At 45.1% G+C, this 17,817-nt stretch overlaps 2 protein-coding genes across 6 annotated transcripts in view; one reads left to right on the top strand and one right to left on the bottom strand.

The window, feature by feature from the left end:
• The window catches only part of QPCT (glutaminyl-peptide cyclotransferase), a 41,247-nt gene that overhangs the window by 20,742 nt on the left and 2,688 nt on the right, over positions 1-17,817 (top strand). For both annotated transcript variants that reach the window (XM_045009322.1, XM_045009321.1), the window contains exons 3-6: positions 712-993; positions 5,867-6,043; positions 6,615-6,714; positions 7,390-7,506. In XM_045009322.1, coding sequence (XP_044865257.1) covers positions 712-993; positions 5,867-6,043; positions 6,615-6,714; positions 7,390-7,506 — 676 coding nt within the window. The remainder of the gene's footprint in view (positions 1-711; positions 994-5,866; positions 6,044-6,614; positions 6,715-7,389; positions 7,507-17,817) is intronic.
• On the bottom strand, positions 12,442-16,632 carry LOC123366158 (endogenous retrovirus group K member 21 Gag polyprotein-like). 4 transcript variants are annotated; one of them, XM_045009326.1, is made up of 3 exons: positions 16,290-16,632; positions 15,604-15,735; positions 12,442-13,690 (listed from the first exon to the last, which is right to left on the bottom strand). In XM_045009326.1, exons 1-3 carry the CDS (start codon positions 16,615-16,617, stop codon positions 13,680-13,682), a joined length of 471 nt encoding a protein of 156 aa, XP_044865261.1. In that variant the 5' UTR covers positions 16,618-16,632; the 3' UTR covers positions 12,442-13,679. The 4 variants fall into 4 exon arrangements, with proteins under 4 accessions (XP_044865261.1, XP_044865260.1, XP_044865262.1 ...); XM_045009325.1 differs by having other exon boundaries at positions 12,442-13,679; XM_045009327.1 differs by having other exon boundaries at positions 15,604-15,646.

Here is a 17,817-nt window from a genome sequence, read left to right as displayed (position 1 = left end):
AAGCCTCGTTCAAGACACTTGCTATTTGTTAGGCACATTTATTGTAGAAAGCAAACAACAGTAGTATTGGTACTGCAGTAGCACCTAAAGCAGGGGTCGGCAACCTTTCAGCAGTGGTATGCCAAGTCTTCATTTAGTCACTCTAATTTAAGGTTTCATGTGCCAGTAATACATTTTAACGTTTTACGGTCTCTTTCTATAAGTCTATAACACATAACTAAACTATTGTTGTATGTAGAGTAAATAAGATTTAAAAAATGTTCAAGAAGCTTCATTTAAAATTAAATTAAAATGCAGAGCCCCCTGGACGAGTGGCCAGGACCCAGGCAGTGTGAATGCCACTGAAAATCAGTTCACATGCCGCCTTTGGCACGCGTGCCATAGGTTGCCTACCCCTGTACTAAAAGATAATCCCTGCCCCAAAGAGTTTACAATCTTAGCATATAACAAGAGACAACAGGGGAGAGGCCAAGCAAATGGGGTGAAAGTGGAGGAAGAGAAGTTAGCAGTGAAACAATGATGGTGATTATCTCAAGGAGAACTCAGTCCATAAGCTGCCTAGCCCAGAAAATGCTTATTATGAATACAATAGCCCATGCAGAAAAAATAAAGCACTGATATTGTAAACTAGCTACTGATACAGTTTGTTTGCAAACATCTGTTTGATGCTGAACAATATTACTGTGATTTTTTTTTAAAAAACAATTCCAGCATATCAAGCGCCGTATTCAAAGATTGCAGGCTGGCTGGGTAGTCGAAGAAGATACATTTCAGGGATACACGCCCTATGGATACCGAACGTTCTCAAATATCATCAGCACCCTCAATCCCTCTGCCAAGCGCCATTTGGTACTTGCTTGCCACCATGACTCAAAATACTTCGGTCCACAGTGGGATGGCAGAGTGTTTGTGGGAGCCACTGACTCAGCTGTGCCCTGCGCTATGTTACTGGAGCTAGCACATGCCCTGGACAGCCAGCTCCAGTCAATTAAGGTACTTGTTTCTTTTTCTCTTTTGCATGCTCCCGTGATAGCTGAGCCTTATGTGGCTTCTGTATTGTCATTCTCAATGATCATGGGTCTGATCCTTCACCTACTGATGTTGATAGCACAACTCCCATTGATTTTAATGGGAACAGAACTGGGACCCAGGTCTATTACTGCATAAGAGTAAAAAAGAGGACGCATTGATAGATGCACAATGGTATCAGAGAGGTTTGAGCAAGTTGATAGCATGCTATGGATGTTGTGTATTTGGTTGTCATGGTTTTTGTTGCTATGGCAACTGAGTTAGATTATTATGGGTTAGCTCAGCCGGTCTCAACCAGCTGAGTGAGCTCTCTGTATATCTGTAAATAAAATGGAGGTTTTGGTTAGCTGCCTGCTCTCTGGCCTCAAGTGATTGCTTCCTACACCGGCTGCCCCAAGGATATAACACTGGAAATTATACTTTTTTACTTAGTTAAAGACTGGAGACTTTTAAAAAGATTTCTAACCACAGGATATACAGAACCATGCTTTTTAGAAAGTAACCTAATAGTGTCAGCTTTCAGAATGTAGGATACATTAATAATCTGTTTCTAAGTCTGATACCATTAAATTAATGATTAAACATCACAAAGAAACACAGTAACACTTCATAATTACATGTAAAGGGTGGATAATTTAATGGATCATAGCCATTGTCATAAATGCATGGATTTGAAGGCCCAAAGAGACCATTATGAACATCTAGTCCGACCTCTTGCATAATACAGGCCATAGAATGCCATGTAGTAATTCCTGCACCAAGCCCAGTCACTAAAAACGACATTGAGAAGGGTGTGGTGTATTTCTCACTGTAACTGCTAGGTCTTTCCTTTGTGTGTACCACACTTTTAAATCTCTAGGAAGTCTACTGTTTTCTGAGATAGGCAGCCATTTGAAGCGAGAAAGAGAGTTGCAGCAGCCTGTTACAGAGGAGATACATACACCATGTTTTAATGGCAACTTCACTTCTGTTTTTTTTTTCCCCTTGTTTTTCTTAATGTAAGTCAATTATTCAGAATTAAGTATGTGGTGGTCTTGGATGATGGGAAGACATAACACAGGAAATGTAATATATATTAAATTGCCTTGTCCATGTTGTTAAGAGCTGATGTAAATTCGTGCTAGGGCCATCTGCAATGCACAAGAAGTTTCAGTGGCCCTAAAAAATCCAGGAACTATGCTACATGTTTTTGAGTGCCTTATCTACTATTTCACACATGCAGATATAAAACACTCCTGTAATAGATATGCCTGGGTTTCATATGTAAAGCTGATTCTCTCTGCAATCTCGAAGTACAGATGATAGATTTTGATTTTGTGGTGTTCTGATGTGAGGTATCTAAGTAATCTAAACATTGTTTTTATGGCTGCAATTGTTTCCAAAAAGTTGATATAGAACCTTTTAGTGCTAGTAGTGTATTTGGGGATTTGAACATTATGAAGTGTTCCAATATTTTTATCATAAAACTAAGTATATTACATATATATCCGCTGGCCCTTTAAAGCGCCACTGCTGGAGCTCCAGTGGTGATTTAAGGGTCGCGGCTGGAGCACCGGGCCCTTTAAATCACCGCCAGGGAAGCCGGTCCAGTCCAGCACAGTGTACTGGCTTACTTTCACCTCTGGATAAAACGCGGTTTCACCTATAACGCAGTAAGGTTTTTTGGCTCCCAAGGATTGCGTTATATCGGGGTAGAGGTGTATTTCACCATGGCATATACTAATGAACTGTCATTTAAAAATCTTGATTTTGCATGAACTAGCACAGTTGTTTATATAAACAAATCCTGGCACCAATTTAGTGGTTTGAATCTTTAGCAAGTACTAAGTCAGTATTTAATTTCAACTTTTCATTTCATGAAGAGACAGTATTTTAAATGTGTGTGAAATAATTACTTTGCTAACAGATTTCACAGGCCATCATTTGTACAAAGTATTTTGGGATTCATCTGATGAATACATTATCTATGACCTTTTGACTCTACTTGTAGTAGCATAATAGTCTATTATGTTCTTGGCCAAATCTATTAATATACAGTGACTTTGAGTTGTGATTTCTATCTCAATGCTCTTCCAATTTATTTATATTTATGTAAAGCTTAAAATACTCTAGTTCATAGATATCTTTTTACATTACTCAGACATGGAATATTTTAAGCAGAAAAAAAAATCAGGCATAGATACTTCTTTTCTTAAAGTTACTTTAATTCAGATTCTCCTGGTATACATATGGGGGTGATTGAGCTCTGGGGTGATTAAGAGGTCTGTCTTGCAGTGGAAAGAACAAAGGGGAGTAACTGAAATCTCTACAAAATAGCAGGTGTTTCACAGCAAAGCGGATATCAATATTGCCCTATCTACACAAGGGAAATTTTCTAAGTTTCCCACCATTGTTTACCCTGGTTCAGCTCCATCAGTGGTAGCAAGGTCGGGAGCCTTAGTGCATACAGGGCACTGGATGCCGCCACCACCACCTCCACCTTTTTAACTCTGTTTCGCATAGGATTAGTGGATACAATGGTAAAACCACCAATGGCAACTCTCTAGACTAGGTGTCCCAAAGTTACTAATATGGGTGGAACAGACCTGGTATTAGCAATGGTGGAAAATTTTAGGAAGTGGCCATAGTGTAGACAGTGCCTGTGCTGGGAACATGTGGTGGAAGAGGAGAAGACATTCCACATGGATAGCTCCTTTGCAGCCCTAAATACAAATGTCATCTTCTCTGCAGATGGCAGTGCCTTAATTTTTATTTTTTTTTTGGTGGCTGAAGAGGAAGGGTCTTTGTGACACTTTTCAGGGTACCTGAGGTGTCCGGGGTGAATCAGTACCACCTGCTTACAGCAGGAGGAAGCCCTGTCTGTGCCCACCAGGGTGACGCTTTGCAGCCACCGGCTGCTGGCAACACCACTCCAGTCTGGGGTCTGCAAGCCCCTCTCTTCCCCTTTGCAAGCTAACAATTTACATACCTCATTTTGTTACACTCGAGTGCCCAGTCTCTTATCTCTAGATGCCCGCAAGGCACACCAGTGGAAGCAGTGCACCCCAGTTTATCACTCTCCTTCGCACAAGTTGCTTATATCTATAGTAAAACCAAAGTGAAGTTTATTTAACAGGGCTTAAGACTCAAATAAAAGCAAGTATAAGGGTTTGGAAACATAAGGTAACAGGTAAAAGAAAAACATAAAATACAAGCTATAGCCTATACTTATTAATAATTTACTTTCCTGGCTAATAAGGTATTTCTCACCCAATGAATTCGCTCTTACAGCATTTGTCCAGTCCAGAAAACTAGGATCCACCTTTCATGAGATATCCATTACAGAGGAGAGACTCTGCCAGCGGGGATAACAACTTGTGATTTTTCTTCACTTCTTATACAATGACAGACTGTTTCTTACCCCTGGGGGTTCCCTATTCAGAGACTTTTGGGGGGGGTTCTTTTGTCTCTTCATAAATCCTCAAGTCTGCACCTGGTCTAGACAGTAAATACTAGGCTGGCTCCACGGACGTCCATGGTTCTCAGTGTTGACTGAGTTAGCCCAGAGACCCGCCTTGCTTCAAATGGCAAGTTTCACTTCAACAGTCTTGAAACTCAATATCCTACGTAACTAAAATTATTTCCTGTGCAGACATCACAAAATAACCATGACAATCAGCTAGTTCTTAAGTTTCAGCAGAGCCCACACACAGCCCCCTTCAGTGAAATACTGAGAATTTGGTTAGACGTGGGTCAATATACCTGCTTGGGTATGTCTGTGTCACAGTGTTCCCTTTCCATAATGTGGCAAACAGGGTCCAGATACCCTAAAGGGAGAACAGGGGGTCAAAATCCCAAAGAGTAAGCAACTGAATCAATAGGTTGTGTACAGTGTTATTGGGTATAAAAATATGCCAAGTAAGGTATTTTATGAAAGCCTGTAATATTTTGAACTTGATGGTCTTTATGTATACAGACATGGCTATGAGTAAGTGTATTTGTGTATGTGTAGAGCTGTGCTCATGATCTGTGCTGCAACATTTAGCTCCACCTCACAGCAGAGTGGTGAAGCAATCAGGCAGGAAGGGGTTGCGTTCCCACCCAGCACCTAGCATTTCCTGGATTGTGTAAAGACAAACACTGAGCCATTAGGATTAGTGGGGCAATATTAAGACATCCTGTCTGAAATTTCCCCACCCTAAATAATGAAGTCACCATGCCAGTGTAGTGACATAGTTTTAAGGCACCCAACGTTACAAGACAGGCGGTGACAGAACCCTTTACTGATCTGGGTGAGCCTCAAAATGACACCCACATCCTGAACTTTGGTTTTAGGGTCAGATTAAGGCTGCACATCACTCTGCAGAAAAAGAAATGTCACTATTTTAATGACTAGTGCCTTGTTCCTCACTGTTTTCATGAGACTCAGTACACACAAACATGACAAAAACCACAGCTCATTTATGAGTCTGCTTGCTGAGGCAGAACTCATATCAAGGATTACCACAAATGCTAATCTCAGATGACATTAAATGTTTCAACCACCTGGTACTGTAGACCGCTCTCAAGTTATTGAATTCATCCTCATACAAGTCAGAGATGTGAAACTTCTAACCACCGACAGAGTCCTCATAAAGGAATTGTATCAACACAGGCTGCTTTTAAGGCACGACAGTCTTTATCGTAGGTATAGGTATGGAAGGCTGAAGATGTGGGAAGGCTTGAATAAGAATGGTAGTCCTTTCATGTGAGTCGTTAAAAACGGACTACTCATGAGAAAGCTGCAGGATCAGACCCTGTATCAATATGTATTTCCACTGAAATTGAATGTGACATTGCTTTTGACATTCCTCAACAGACCAGCTTAGCCCCCAGGCCAGATCTTTCACTTCAATTGATTTTCTTTGATGGTGAAGAAGCCTTTGTGCGGTGGTCTCCTACCGATTCCCTCTATGGATCTCGACACTTAGCTCAGAAAATGGAATCTACTCCCCATCCACCTGGTGCAACAAATACAAACCAACTACAGAGCATTGTATGTGAAAACTCCTTTAATTTCCAAATGAATTCCTAGTTAAATACTATACAACTAATACAAAGAACTACTGTGAAATCAGCTAAATTCCACCAAGCGAGAACTCCATCAGATAATGGGAGGGAGCATATGGGTTTGTTTTTGTTTTGTTTTTTTGGGGGGGAGGGGGGGGCCTTACTTGCTTTCTATTTCTCCTTCCTGTGCCACTTCAGTGGGAAAAGCAGGGACAACTGGAGGCAACTTGCTCTTATTTTTTCTGCAGGAAAAAGTGTGAGTTGCAACTGCTCACACCAGGTCTGAATCTGGCCCATTGCATTTTGCAAATCATGCAGCTCCTTTTTTCCCTGGTTAAAGGTGCTATTGTATATTAAATCTCACTTCTGCCTCTCATTAGCTCTCTTCACACATAGTGAGTTGATTACAGGTTCTTTGCTCAGAATTATTGAATTAGTGAAGTGAGAAATAGCAAAGTCCTACTCTCTCACTTGTACTCATATTTATATGGCATATTATTTCCTTAAAAGACTTTTTAATGAAGCTAAAAGTTTTCATTTTTGTTTTACTCCTATAGGATCTGTTTGTGTTACTGGATTTAATTGGTGCTTCAAACCCAACCTTTCCCAATTATTTTTCAAACACTGCTCGATGGTTTAACAGACTTCAGGCAATCGGTAAGGACGGTTATCCATCAAAGTAAGGGCTCAATCCTGAAAGCCCTCTTCAACAATTCTTCATGCAAAGGAATTGTAGGTTCAGACTCTAAAATTGTGGTAGCCACTTCCAACCAAAGCAAGTTATTACAATTTTTAAGGTGCTTGTTTTTGGTAAAATTGTCCTTGCTAAACTCTGTTTGTTTTACTAACACTTATGGGGGGTTTCAAAGATTTCACAATTTATTACCTGGTTCACATAATTCTGTAGTTTAATTAACTGGGAATTAATTTTTTCTAAAGAAATAAAAATAAAAATCTAACATTTAGCAGGAACTTGAAAAAACTGCTATGAAAACTCTAGTATACTTGTGACCTCTAATGAAATGGCCCAATGGGTAGCCTAGAAACATGGGAGCCAGGAAACATGACTGTCACTGTGGGACCTTGGGCAGGTCACATCCCCGCCCTCCCCCTGTGCTTCAGTTATCCTCATTTTAGAGGTGGGGAAACAACAGCCATCTTCCTCCACTGACTGATGCCAGGTGAACACAAATTGTTTCCAATTGTTTTTTCCCTCTTTGATGTGAAAAATATCCTATACTACACGAGAAAAGTTGTTCAGTTGATTATACTATTTGAAGGATATTTTACTGTCAAGTATAATTTAAACTTTGTTTAAATTGTGAATTTTAGAACGAAAGCTACATGGCTTGGGTTTGCTGAAGAATCACCCTTCTGAAAGGCAGTATTTCCGGGGTAATGCCGCTCCAAATTCGATTGAGGATGACCATATTCCATTTTTAAGAAGAGGTACTGGAATCTATTTTAAATATTTCCTAACTAGCATATGAGTTTACTGTAATTTCAGGGGCAGATGCTTATTTTAAGCAAGTGAGCATTGGGTATAGGCCAGCATTTTCTAACCTAGTTCCTTAAATCTGAGGCTCCTAAATACATTTTCAGAGGGGCTAGGTGCCACTGATCTCAAAGACATTTCATAGCAGTAGAACACAAATCTTCCTTTTCCAAAAGCACAGCTCCCCCAATCTGAGCTCAAAGGAATCTCAGTACACACACTAGCCAGTTTGTTACAGCACAATTCATAGAATCATAGAATCTCAGGGTTGGAAGGGACCTCAGGAGGTCATCTAGTCCAACCCCCTGCTCAAAGCAGGACCAAACCCAACTAAATCATCCCAGCCAGGGCTTTGTCAAGCCTGGCCTTAAAAACCTCTAAGGAAGGAGATTCCACTACCTCCCTAGGTAACCCATTCCAGTTCTTCACCACCTTACTAGTGAAAAAGTTTTTCCTAATATCCAGCCTAAACCTCCCCCTCTGCAACTTGAGACCATTACTCCTTGTTCTGTCATCTTCTACCACTGAGAACAGTCTAGATCCATCCTCTTTGGAACCCCCTTTCAGGTAGTTGAAAGCAGCTATCAAATCCCCCCTCATTCTTCTCTTCTGCAGACTAAACAATCCCAGTTCCCTCAGCCTCTCCTCATAAGTCATGTGCTCCAGCCCCCTAATCATTTTTGTTGCCCTCCGCTGGACTCTCTCCAATTTATCCACATCCTTCTTGTAGTGTGGGGCCCAAAACTGGACACAGTACTCCAAATGAGGCCTCACCAGTGCTGAGTAGAGGGGAATGATCACATCCCTCGATCTGCTGGAAATGCCCCTACTTATACAACCCAAAATGCCATTAGCCTTCTTGGCAACAAGGGCACACTGTTGACTCATATTCAGCTTTTCGTCCACCGTAACCCCTAGGTCCTTTTCTGCAGAACTGCTGCCCAGCCATTCGGTCCCTAGTCTGTAGCAGTGCATGGGATTCTTCCGTCCTAAGTGCAGGACTCTGCACTTGTCCTTGTTGAACCTCATCATATTTCTTTTGGCCCAATCCTCTAATTTGTCTAGGTCCCTCTGTATCCTAGCCCTGCCCTCCAGCGTATCAACCACTCCTCCCAGTTTAGTGTCATCTGCAAACTTGCTAAGGGTGCAGTCCACACCATCCTCCAGATCGTTAATGAAGATATTGAATAAAACCGGCCCCAGCACCGACCCTTGGGGCACTCCACTTGATACCGGCTGCCAACTAGACATGGAACCATTGATCACTACCCGTTGAGCCCGACCGTCTAGCCAGTTTTCTATCCACCTTACCGTCCATTCATCCAGCCCATACTCCTTTAACTTGCTGGCAAGAATACTGTGGGAGACTGTATCAAAAGCTTTGCTAAAGTCCAGAAATAGTACATCCACTGCTTTCCCCTCATCCACAGAGCCGGTTATCTCGTCATAGAAGGCAATTAGGTTAGTCAGGCATGACTTGCCCTTGGTGAATCCATGCTGACTGTTCCTGATCACTTTCCCTTCCTTTAAGTGGTTCAGGATTGATTCCTTGAGGACCTGTTCCATGATTTTTCCAGGGACTGAGGTGAGACTGACTGGCCTGTAGTTCCCTGGATCTTCCTTCTTCCCTTTTTTAAAGATGGGCACTACATTAGCTTTTTTCCAGTCATCCGGGACCTCCCCCGATCGCCATGATTTTTCAAAGATAATGGCCAATGGCTCTGCAATCTCATCGGCCAACTCCTTTAGCACCCTCGGATGCAGTGCATCCAGCCCCATGGACTTGTGCTCGTCCAGCTTTCCTAAATAACCCCGAACTACTTCTTTCTCCACAGAGAGCTGGTCACCTCCTCCCCATACCATGCTGCAGAGTGCAGCTGTCTGGGAGCTGACCTTGTCTGTGAAGACAGGCAAAAAAAGCATTGAGTACACTAGCTTTCTCCACATCCTCTGTCACTAGGTTCCCTCCCTCATTCAGCAAGGGGCCCACACTTTCCTTGACTTTCTTCCTGTTGCTAACATACCTAAAGAAACCCTTCTTGTTACTCCTAACATCTCCGGCTAGCTGCAACTCCAAGTGTGATTTGGCCTTCCTGATTTCACACCTGCATGCCTGAACAATACTTTTATACTCCTCCCTGGTTATTTGTCCAATCTTCCACTTCTTGTAAGCTGTTCTTTTGTGTTTAAGACGAGCAAGGATTTCACTGTTAAGCCAAGCTGGTCGCCTGCCATATTTACTTTTCTTCCTACACATCGGGATGGTTTGTTCCTGCAACCTCAATAAGGTTTCTTTGAAATACAGCCAGCTTTCCTCGACTCCTTTCCCCGTCATGTTATTCTCCCAGGGGACCTTGCCCATCAGTTCCATGAGGGAGTCGAAGTCTGCTTTTCTGAAGTCCAGGGTCTCTGTTCTACTGCTTTCACTTTTTCCTTGTGTCAGGATCCTGAACTCGACCATCTCATGGTCACTGCCTCCCAGGTTCCCATCCACTATTGCTTCCTCTACTATTTCTTCCCTGTTTGTGAGCAGCAGGTCAAGAAGAGCTTTTCCCCTAGTTGGTTCCTCCAGCACTTGCACCAGGAAATTGTCCCCTACACTTTCCAGAAACTTCCTAGATTGTCTGTGCACTGCTGTATTGCTCTCCCAGCAGATATCGGGGTGATTAAAGTCACCCATGAGAACCAGGGCCTGTGATAATAAGTGAGACTAGTGAAATAATCTATTCTTCTTCACCTTGGCATTTCACAAGCATAAAAGGGGAATTTGGCTTAGAGATTTGATTGAGCTGATATCGAGAGCCTTAGACAATCCCAGGAACGTTTTCACCGGGTTCTCTAGTGCAGGGGTCCCCAACCCCCGGTCCGCGGCCCGGTACCGGTCCGCAGCCTCTTACAAACCGGGCCGCGAACCGACCCAGTGGACCTCCCGCAGGCGTGCCTGCGGGAGGTCTACCCGAGCCGCGGGACGAGCGCTCCCTCCGCAGTCATGCCTGCGGGAGGTCCGCTGCTCCCGGGGCTCGGGGGGACCGCCCGCTGGCTTGACTGCGGACGGTTCGCTGGTCGCGCGGCTCAGCTGGACCGCCCGCAGGCACGCCTGCGGGAGGTCCACCGGCTCCGGTTCAGGAGAAACTGGTTTTGTAGTTGCCAAGCCATTCACGGTCTATGTTTAATCCTAGGCTGATGAGCTTCAGTTCATCTGCAAATTTGACACTATCAGCTCAAGATTAAACAAAGACTGTGAATGGCTTGCCAACTACAAAACCAGTTTCTCCTCCCAAGGTTTTCACACCTCAACTGCTAAAAGAGGGCCTCATCCTCCCTGATTGAACTAACCTCGTTATCTCTAGCCTGCTTCTTGCTTGCATATATATACACCTGCCCCTGGAAATTTCCACTACATGCATCCAACGAAGTGGGTATTCACCCACGAAACCTCATGCTCCAAAACGTCTGTTAGTCTATAAGGTGCCACAGGACTCTTTGCTGCTTTTACTTTAATTATGAGGTTTGTACTGATCCCCAGCCTGCTTCCGTTGCCAATCTTATGTGTTCACTCTAGCCAGCTGCAGGGCTTTGACAAATGCAAAACTGGGGTTCAGTCCAACCCAAGCTCCTCTGAAGGTCAGATCATGCACAACTGAGTAGGGTGATGAGCACAGTATGGTACAGCTCATAGCTGAAGAAAGCAGGGCAGGTGCCACTGAGGCATAGCCTGTTAAACACCTTCCATGTGTGAGCTATGGCGAGGTTACCAAAAAGAAGCCCCAGTGAAAAGGTGGAGAAGAACCACTACAGTCACCAGACAATACAGGTGACAAGCTCCTCTAACATCATGGGTAGGAGGCAGAGAGAGGTGCATCTTACTTGTTTGCTTTTGGGGAGCTGTGTGAACAAGGGGGTGGTAGGGAACAGAATGGGGGGGGGAAGAGTGGTAGGTGGAGAATAAATTTAATTGTCCCTCCCACAAACAGTTCCATACCACAACCACCCCTACCCCTCCAATGGCTTGGTGCCTGAGGCTTTCACATAACCAGCATTACAGAGCCATCATGCTGGGAGTGCTGGTAGCTTAGTGTAACAAAGGGTGCGCCATTTTACAAGGCAGTAAAGGGATAGGTAAGGCATCCTAACCAATCCCAATCGGGGAGCTGGATAATTGCTTGTAGTAACGGGAAACAGAGACGGTGCTGCAGAGAGGCGTCCTAGGAAAGTCCCGGACCTTTTCTTTTATTCCCTTTCTTACAGACAGGTTACTCATTACTACATGATTGACATCAAACAGGTTACTCATTACTACATGATTGATATACTTGTTTATTTCCTACTAATTGGTTAAGGCTGGCTTTCCTCAATGGGCCATTGTCTTGTGTCTTCCGTGTAACTAAGACTAGCATAACAGAGTGTACCTCCTGTACCGTACTATGAGGGGAACAATACCAAGGTTCAATGCAGGGACAGCGTGGTTTGCCAACACTTGTACCCACATCTCCCCCTTTTTGTTTTGTTAAATATGACTAATACTTTCGAGGGGGCCCTGGGTAGGTCCACGGACAGCCCTTGATAAAGAGAGAAACAAAGGAGGGGACACACTGAATGCCGCAGCAAAATAGCACGAGCAAGAGTACAGTGAGTCCTCCAAAGGTGACAAGCTGATGCAACCACCCAATGTTAGGAAGCCATGAGGAAAGCCAATCCCACCATCCCGCGAGGGGGTCTGGATTGTATCTGATTCGATCTGTTAAATTTTTAATAATCTTGAGTTGATTTTCAACTGAATGATGGTGATCAGAAATATTAAAGCAACACATATTATTAACCTTTTCACACCCATAATGATGCAGCATAAGTAAATAATCTATAGCCGCTCGATTTTGCAACACCCCATGGCAGATGTCTTCCTGCTCATCATTAAGGAGGGCTATAGCGGTAGATGTCGCATTCAAAGCCTTAGTGGCCGCGCAAGCCAAACCATTAATTCGCATACTGTTTCCCGAGGCCAACCTGGGGACCCCGACAAGAGAAACAGCCAAAGCGACAGTCTCGGTTTTTGAAAGTAAATGTACATGGCTATCACAGGAAGCATCCAAAGGAAGGCTGCGACTAACTCGCGAAATATTTAACAGCTGCCTTTTGGTTGGTAATATAAGCGCAAATCGGCTTAGGCAACAACAAGTGCCATCACTAAGATTGGCGGGCATATAATTGAAAGTATATCCTGAGCATGTCCAAAACCACCCATTTGGCAGCTGTACATGCTTGTATATATAAGAGATATTTGTCACAGCAGAACAATTCAAGGCTGGAGCAGGAAACTGCTTACAATTACTCATAGTACAATTGGTCATGCGGGCACAGGTTATGTTATGTGTGGCAGCATAGGGGGTGCGAAGGGCGAGCGCATTCCTTGGTCTGCGAGGTGTTTGAGGTCCCCAATTATGATAGCCAGCATAGCCCAAACCATGAATGGTGGAATTGGGCTCCAGATTGGAATAAAACCAAGTAGCATTTTCAACATCATTAGGATTATGGCATACAGGAATCAGATAGGTACCTAAAATGTCTCCCACCGTAACTTGCTGGGAGAGACAAAAGGATGTCTGATTTAAAGTGTGAATAAATGTCTCCCACACATTGGTGGAAGGGAGAGGGGTTGCAACACCTTGCGGCAAACACAGAACGGTCACACAAATGTACATAATCCAACAAAGAGAATTAGCATTTAAGCTGGCTACTAGCGCAAGAAAATAATTTTCTGTAGTCTTATCCGCCTTAGTTTGTTCTAATACACGTTCAGCCTGCCGCGATAAAGCTTTGACCTGTCCCCAAGTTATGGCAGCGTTGGGTGTGCCACGCTTTCGGGCCTTGTCGATCTTGTCCACCCTATCCGTCAGGGTCAGACTGAAATCCGGAATGGGATTCTTTAGCCCCTGATGCCAGGCCATCTTTCCACGGCTTCACAAAGCGAGCGGGAACCCACACAGGGCCGGTTTCAGTTGACACCGCTGCGTAGCCCCGGCCCCAGGTAATGAGCGGCACGGGCAGGCTCCACTCTGGTCCTGGCAGCTTGCGATATATCACCTTCGGCGCTGGAAGGGGCTCGGTCTGTCGATAATGGCGCTGGGCTCTAGATAAAAACTGATTATTAAACAAGGTTAAATTTAAATGATTCAGTGTAAACAAGACACGAGCCAGCCATTCTTCCTTATCTGGCAAGGATAGGGGCACTCCTCCTTTTTGTTTTTGTTTAGTAAGGGCCTCCTTTAGGGTGCGGTTAGCCCTTTCAACAATGGCCTGACCCCGGGAATTATAAGGAATGCCGAATTTGTGGAGAATGCCCCACCGGGCACAAAATGCGGCCATGGCGGAGGAACAGTAAGCAGGGCCATTGTCGGTTTTCAACTCAGCGGGGCTGCCCATTACCGCAAAACTGCGAATCAAGTGATTGCAAACATGTTTGGTAGCCTCCCCTTTTTGGGCTGTTACCCAAGTGTAGCCTGAAAATGTGTCGATGACAACGTGCAGGTATTTCCAAGGGGAGAAGGGGGGAAAAAGGGTAACATCCATCTGCCAAAGTTGATTGGCTCCGAGACCACGGGGATTTACCCCTATGGGAGGACCCTGTGGGTTAAGGGTGCATTGAGGACATTGTTGAACAATACCTCGAGCATCAGAAAGAGGGATCTGAAATTGTTTAGCCAATGCCTTGGCATTTTGATGATGTAGGGCATGACTTTCTATAGGAGTACAAGGGAATTCCCGGAGTTGGGTATCCGCCTGGGCATTGCCTTCCGTCAACATGCCAGGGAAGGGTTGGTGGCTTCGGATATGAGCAATAAAAAACTGATCGGTACGGGAATGAATGAGATGTTGCAATGCTAAAAACAAAGCTAGCAAATTTTTATCTAGTGCCGGTGATACATAACTGCCACTAATATTTGAAACAACATTGGCTACATATAAACTATCAGTAATAATATTAAACGGCTGCATTGAAAAACAATTAAAGGCCAAAATTACTGCAGCCAGCTCAGCATGCTGGGCGGAGCTTTGGGGTAGGGTAAACAAGGAACACCAGTGGGTGGTAAGTGGGTCACGCCAAGAGAGAACCCCACGGTGTGGACTTCCGTCCGTAAATACTGTAAGCACATCTGGCGGCGGGGTTGGTGAGAGTAAATAGCGAAAACTAAGGGGTAATCGCTGTGTCATGCCAAAACGGGGGTCCTTTAAGGTATGAAAGGTAAAGGTTCCTGTATAACCTGCACACGCACATTGAACCTCAGGAGTTGTTTCACAAAGGGTTTGCCATAAATGTAGGGGAATTGGAAGAACTATTTCTGCTGGATCAATAGCAAAAAGCACTAATGCACGTTGGCGCCCTTTTGTAATTAGGGAAGCAAGCATGGAGGGAAGGGGAGTAAGGGTATTTGCTGGGGTGTGGGCGAGATAAAGCCATTCAAGGATTCGTACCGTCCCAGCCTCGGGTGCTTGAAAGAGGGCGGCACAAGGCTGGGTCACCCCTTGAAGACAAGCGAGACGTGGAGGCTCGTTATCCACGGCACGATCCACCCAAACCTTTGCGAGAGATTGATTCACCTGCGCAATGGCATCTTTCAATATGTCCCTCGGTTAACTGTTCCTGAACTAATTCTTTAAGGGCTATTAATTTTTCCTGAGGGAGTGGCCATTGTTCAACCCACACTGGGACGTGGGTTTTCCATTCCAGGGGGAGGGCAGTGTGTGAAAAGCATTGACGTGTCATGGCACAACTAGGGAGGCTCCCAGTTGAGATAATAGGTCTCGTCCCCAGAGATTAAGATCAATTGGCAAAATGCACGGACGAATTTTTGCAACCTCTCGCCCTTCCTCACTATCCCATACTGAGAGCCAATTGGTGCTCTGTCGAGAAGATTGCGGGCCTCCCACTCCCCAAACTGAGGGGGAGATTTCAGAAGGCCAGGAAGGGTCCCAATGCTTTTGTGCAATTACTGAAACATCTGCTCCAGTGTCTAGCAACCCATAGAGCTCCTTACCGTTGATGGTATACTTACGGGTCGGCTTGTGGGTTCGAATGTGTTGTAAGACCGCAGCAATCTGTGGATGAAAAAGGGGACCTTGCTCCAGATTAACGCGAGTAGAACCAAATCCGCCGGCACGACTCGCCTGGCCGGGTCCGGCCGGCGCTGTGTAAGGTAAGATTAGCAGTTGAGCCCAAGAATCCCCCGCCTTTAATTTGAGGGGAAGGTGACTCCAAATTTGAACATAGATAATGCCGGTGTAATCAGAATCGATAACTCCGGGCACAATCATAATAGACTGACTACTAGCAGATGAGCGAGGCAAAATCAACCCAAATGTATCCGGGGGAAGCGGACCAGAAAGCTGCGTAGGCATGAGGAGTACGTCACCAGGAAGAGGGGATTGCATATCTACTGCATTGATAAGATCCAAACCAGCACTGCCTTTTGTGGCCGGTTGAGCGGCCTTGGCAGGCAGGGCTCCCTCCTTTAAACCGGGGCTGAAGGGCCCAGTTGAAAGTTTCCCGAATTAGCTGAAGTCGAGGAGCGACATTGATTGGCCCAATGATATCCTTTGTTACATTTTGGGCACTTTTTAATAGGACGGCCCCCGGTTGTGTTAGCTCCGCCCTTATAAGCACCACCTCCTGGGGCTCGGCACTCCTTTTTAAAGTGTCCGGGTCGCTGACAGTTAAAGCAGTTACCCGTAGGTTTGTTACCTTGACGGATTGCTCCCGCCAACAGTGCCATAGCGTGGGTCTGAGTGCCTACTTCGGCACATGCCTGCAACATATCAGCGAGTGTGTAATTAGGGCGGTGAATGATAGTTTGGAGAATTTTCCGACAATCAGCATTGGACTGCTCATATGCTAAGCGTAAAAGGAGTTCCACCTGAGCGTCCGGATTGTCAATTTGGCGTTGAACAGCCTCTTTGAGGCGATCAACGAAATGATGATAAGGTTCCGTAGCTTGTTGTTTAACATTTGTGAATGATCGAAGGGGCTTACCGGAGGCCGGAACCCGCCGAAAGGCTCTCTGAATGCACATTGCCGTGCGGTGAAAAGATTCCATGGGCAATATAGATATTTGTTCTATGGTGGAAAAAGCTCCTGTCCCATATATTTGCTCAGCAGTATTCTGCGCGTTACCGAGTGCTAGGGCTGCCAATTTAAACTCATTATCCCATACCACATATTGTGCAGGGGAAAGGATCATACGAAATAGATGTTTCCAGTCCTCCGGGATCATAGTATAACTATTGGCGATCCCTTCTATCATACCCTGCACATAAGTGGAACGCAGGTCTGACTCACGTACCGCTTTGTTAAGCTCCCGAAGAATTGAGTACGGGAGGGTGGAGTGCCGAGCTACCACCTCACCTGCCTCATTGGGAGGGTCATAAGACAGAGGAAACACCAAAGGGACTTCTCCCTCCCATTGTTCCAATATGGGGTCTTGTCCGCTTGCTCGCGTCGCCGCAAGGGCGTCGCAAACAGCGCCCTGATGAAGAGACTTCTGCCCCAGGGTGTCCACCACTGGTGTAGAAGTTTTTGGTGCTAAGGAAGGGGCCGGTGGGAGCACTCGGGGATATGCTGGAGGTGCCTCCACCGAGAGCAAGGGAGGTGCGGAGGGGGACGCCTCTTTTCGTAATCTCCCCACCGCAGCTGAACAGTGCTGCCATAACAGAATATGTTGGATCTCGGCTCGAGGTTCCCGAAATAATGCCTCCCCGATCTTTATCCAATCGGAGTGGTCTAGGGAGCCTCGGTTCGAGTACCATGGGCACTTGTACTCAATTGCTCGGAGCAATTCCTCTAAGTGTCGTAACGATACTGCAGTACACCCGTCCTGTTTGATAAGTTTCAATAACTCTTTTGCATGATCTTTTTGCTCAATGGATAAGTCCCCCCCCATACTCATGAGGGAGCGCGTTGCGCTGTGGTGCACCAAGGCTAAGCCAGCCGATGAGTCGGGGGTCTTGTGTCTGGATCACGTCGGGGTCACCAGATGTAGTAACGGGAAACAGAGACGGTGCTGCAGAGAGGCGTCCTAGGAAAGTCCCGGACCTTTTCTTTTATTCCCTTTCTTACAGACAGGTTACTCATTACTACATGATTGACATCAAACAGGTTACTCATTACTACATGATTGATATACTTGTTTATTTCCTACTAATTGGTTAAGGCTGGCTTTCCTCAATGGGCCATTGTCTTGTGTCTTCCGTATAACTAAGACTAGCATAACAGA

The sequence above is a fragment of the Mauremys mutica genome, chromosome 3 (assembly GCF_020497125.1).
Source record: "Mauremys mutica isolate MM-2020 ecotype Southern chromosome 3, ASM2049712v1, whole genome shotgun sequence".
NCBI lineage: Eukaryota > Metazoa > Chordata > Testudines > Geoemydidae > Mauremys > Mauremys mutica.
This window is presented reverse-complemented; position numbering and strand designations above follow the sequence as displayed.

Coding starts and splice junctions, on each gene's coding strand:
- LOC123366158 (XM_045009324.1), bottom strand. CDS start 16,617: ATGTGCATTCAGAGAGCCTTTCGGCGGGTTCCGGCCTCCGGTAAGCCC. Junction 15,647..16,289: donor GGCGGGAGCAATCCGTCAAG/GTAACAAACCTA, acceptor TTTCATCCACAG/ATTGCTGCGGTCTTACAACA. Junction 13,680..15,603: donor TCGAACCCACAAGCCGACCC/GTAAGTATACCA, acceptor GTTTTTATCTAG/AGCCCAGCGCCATTATCGAC.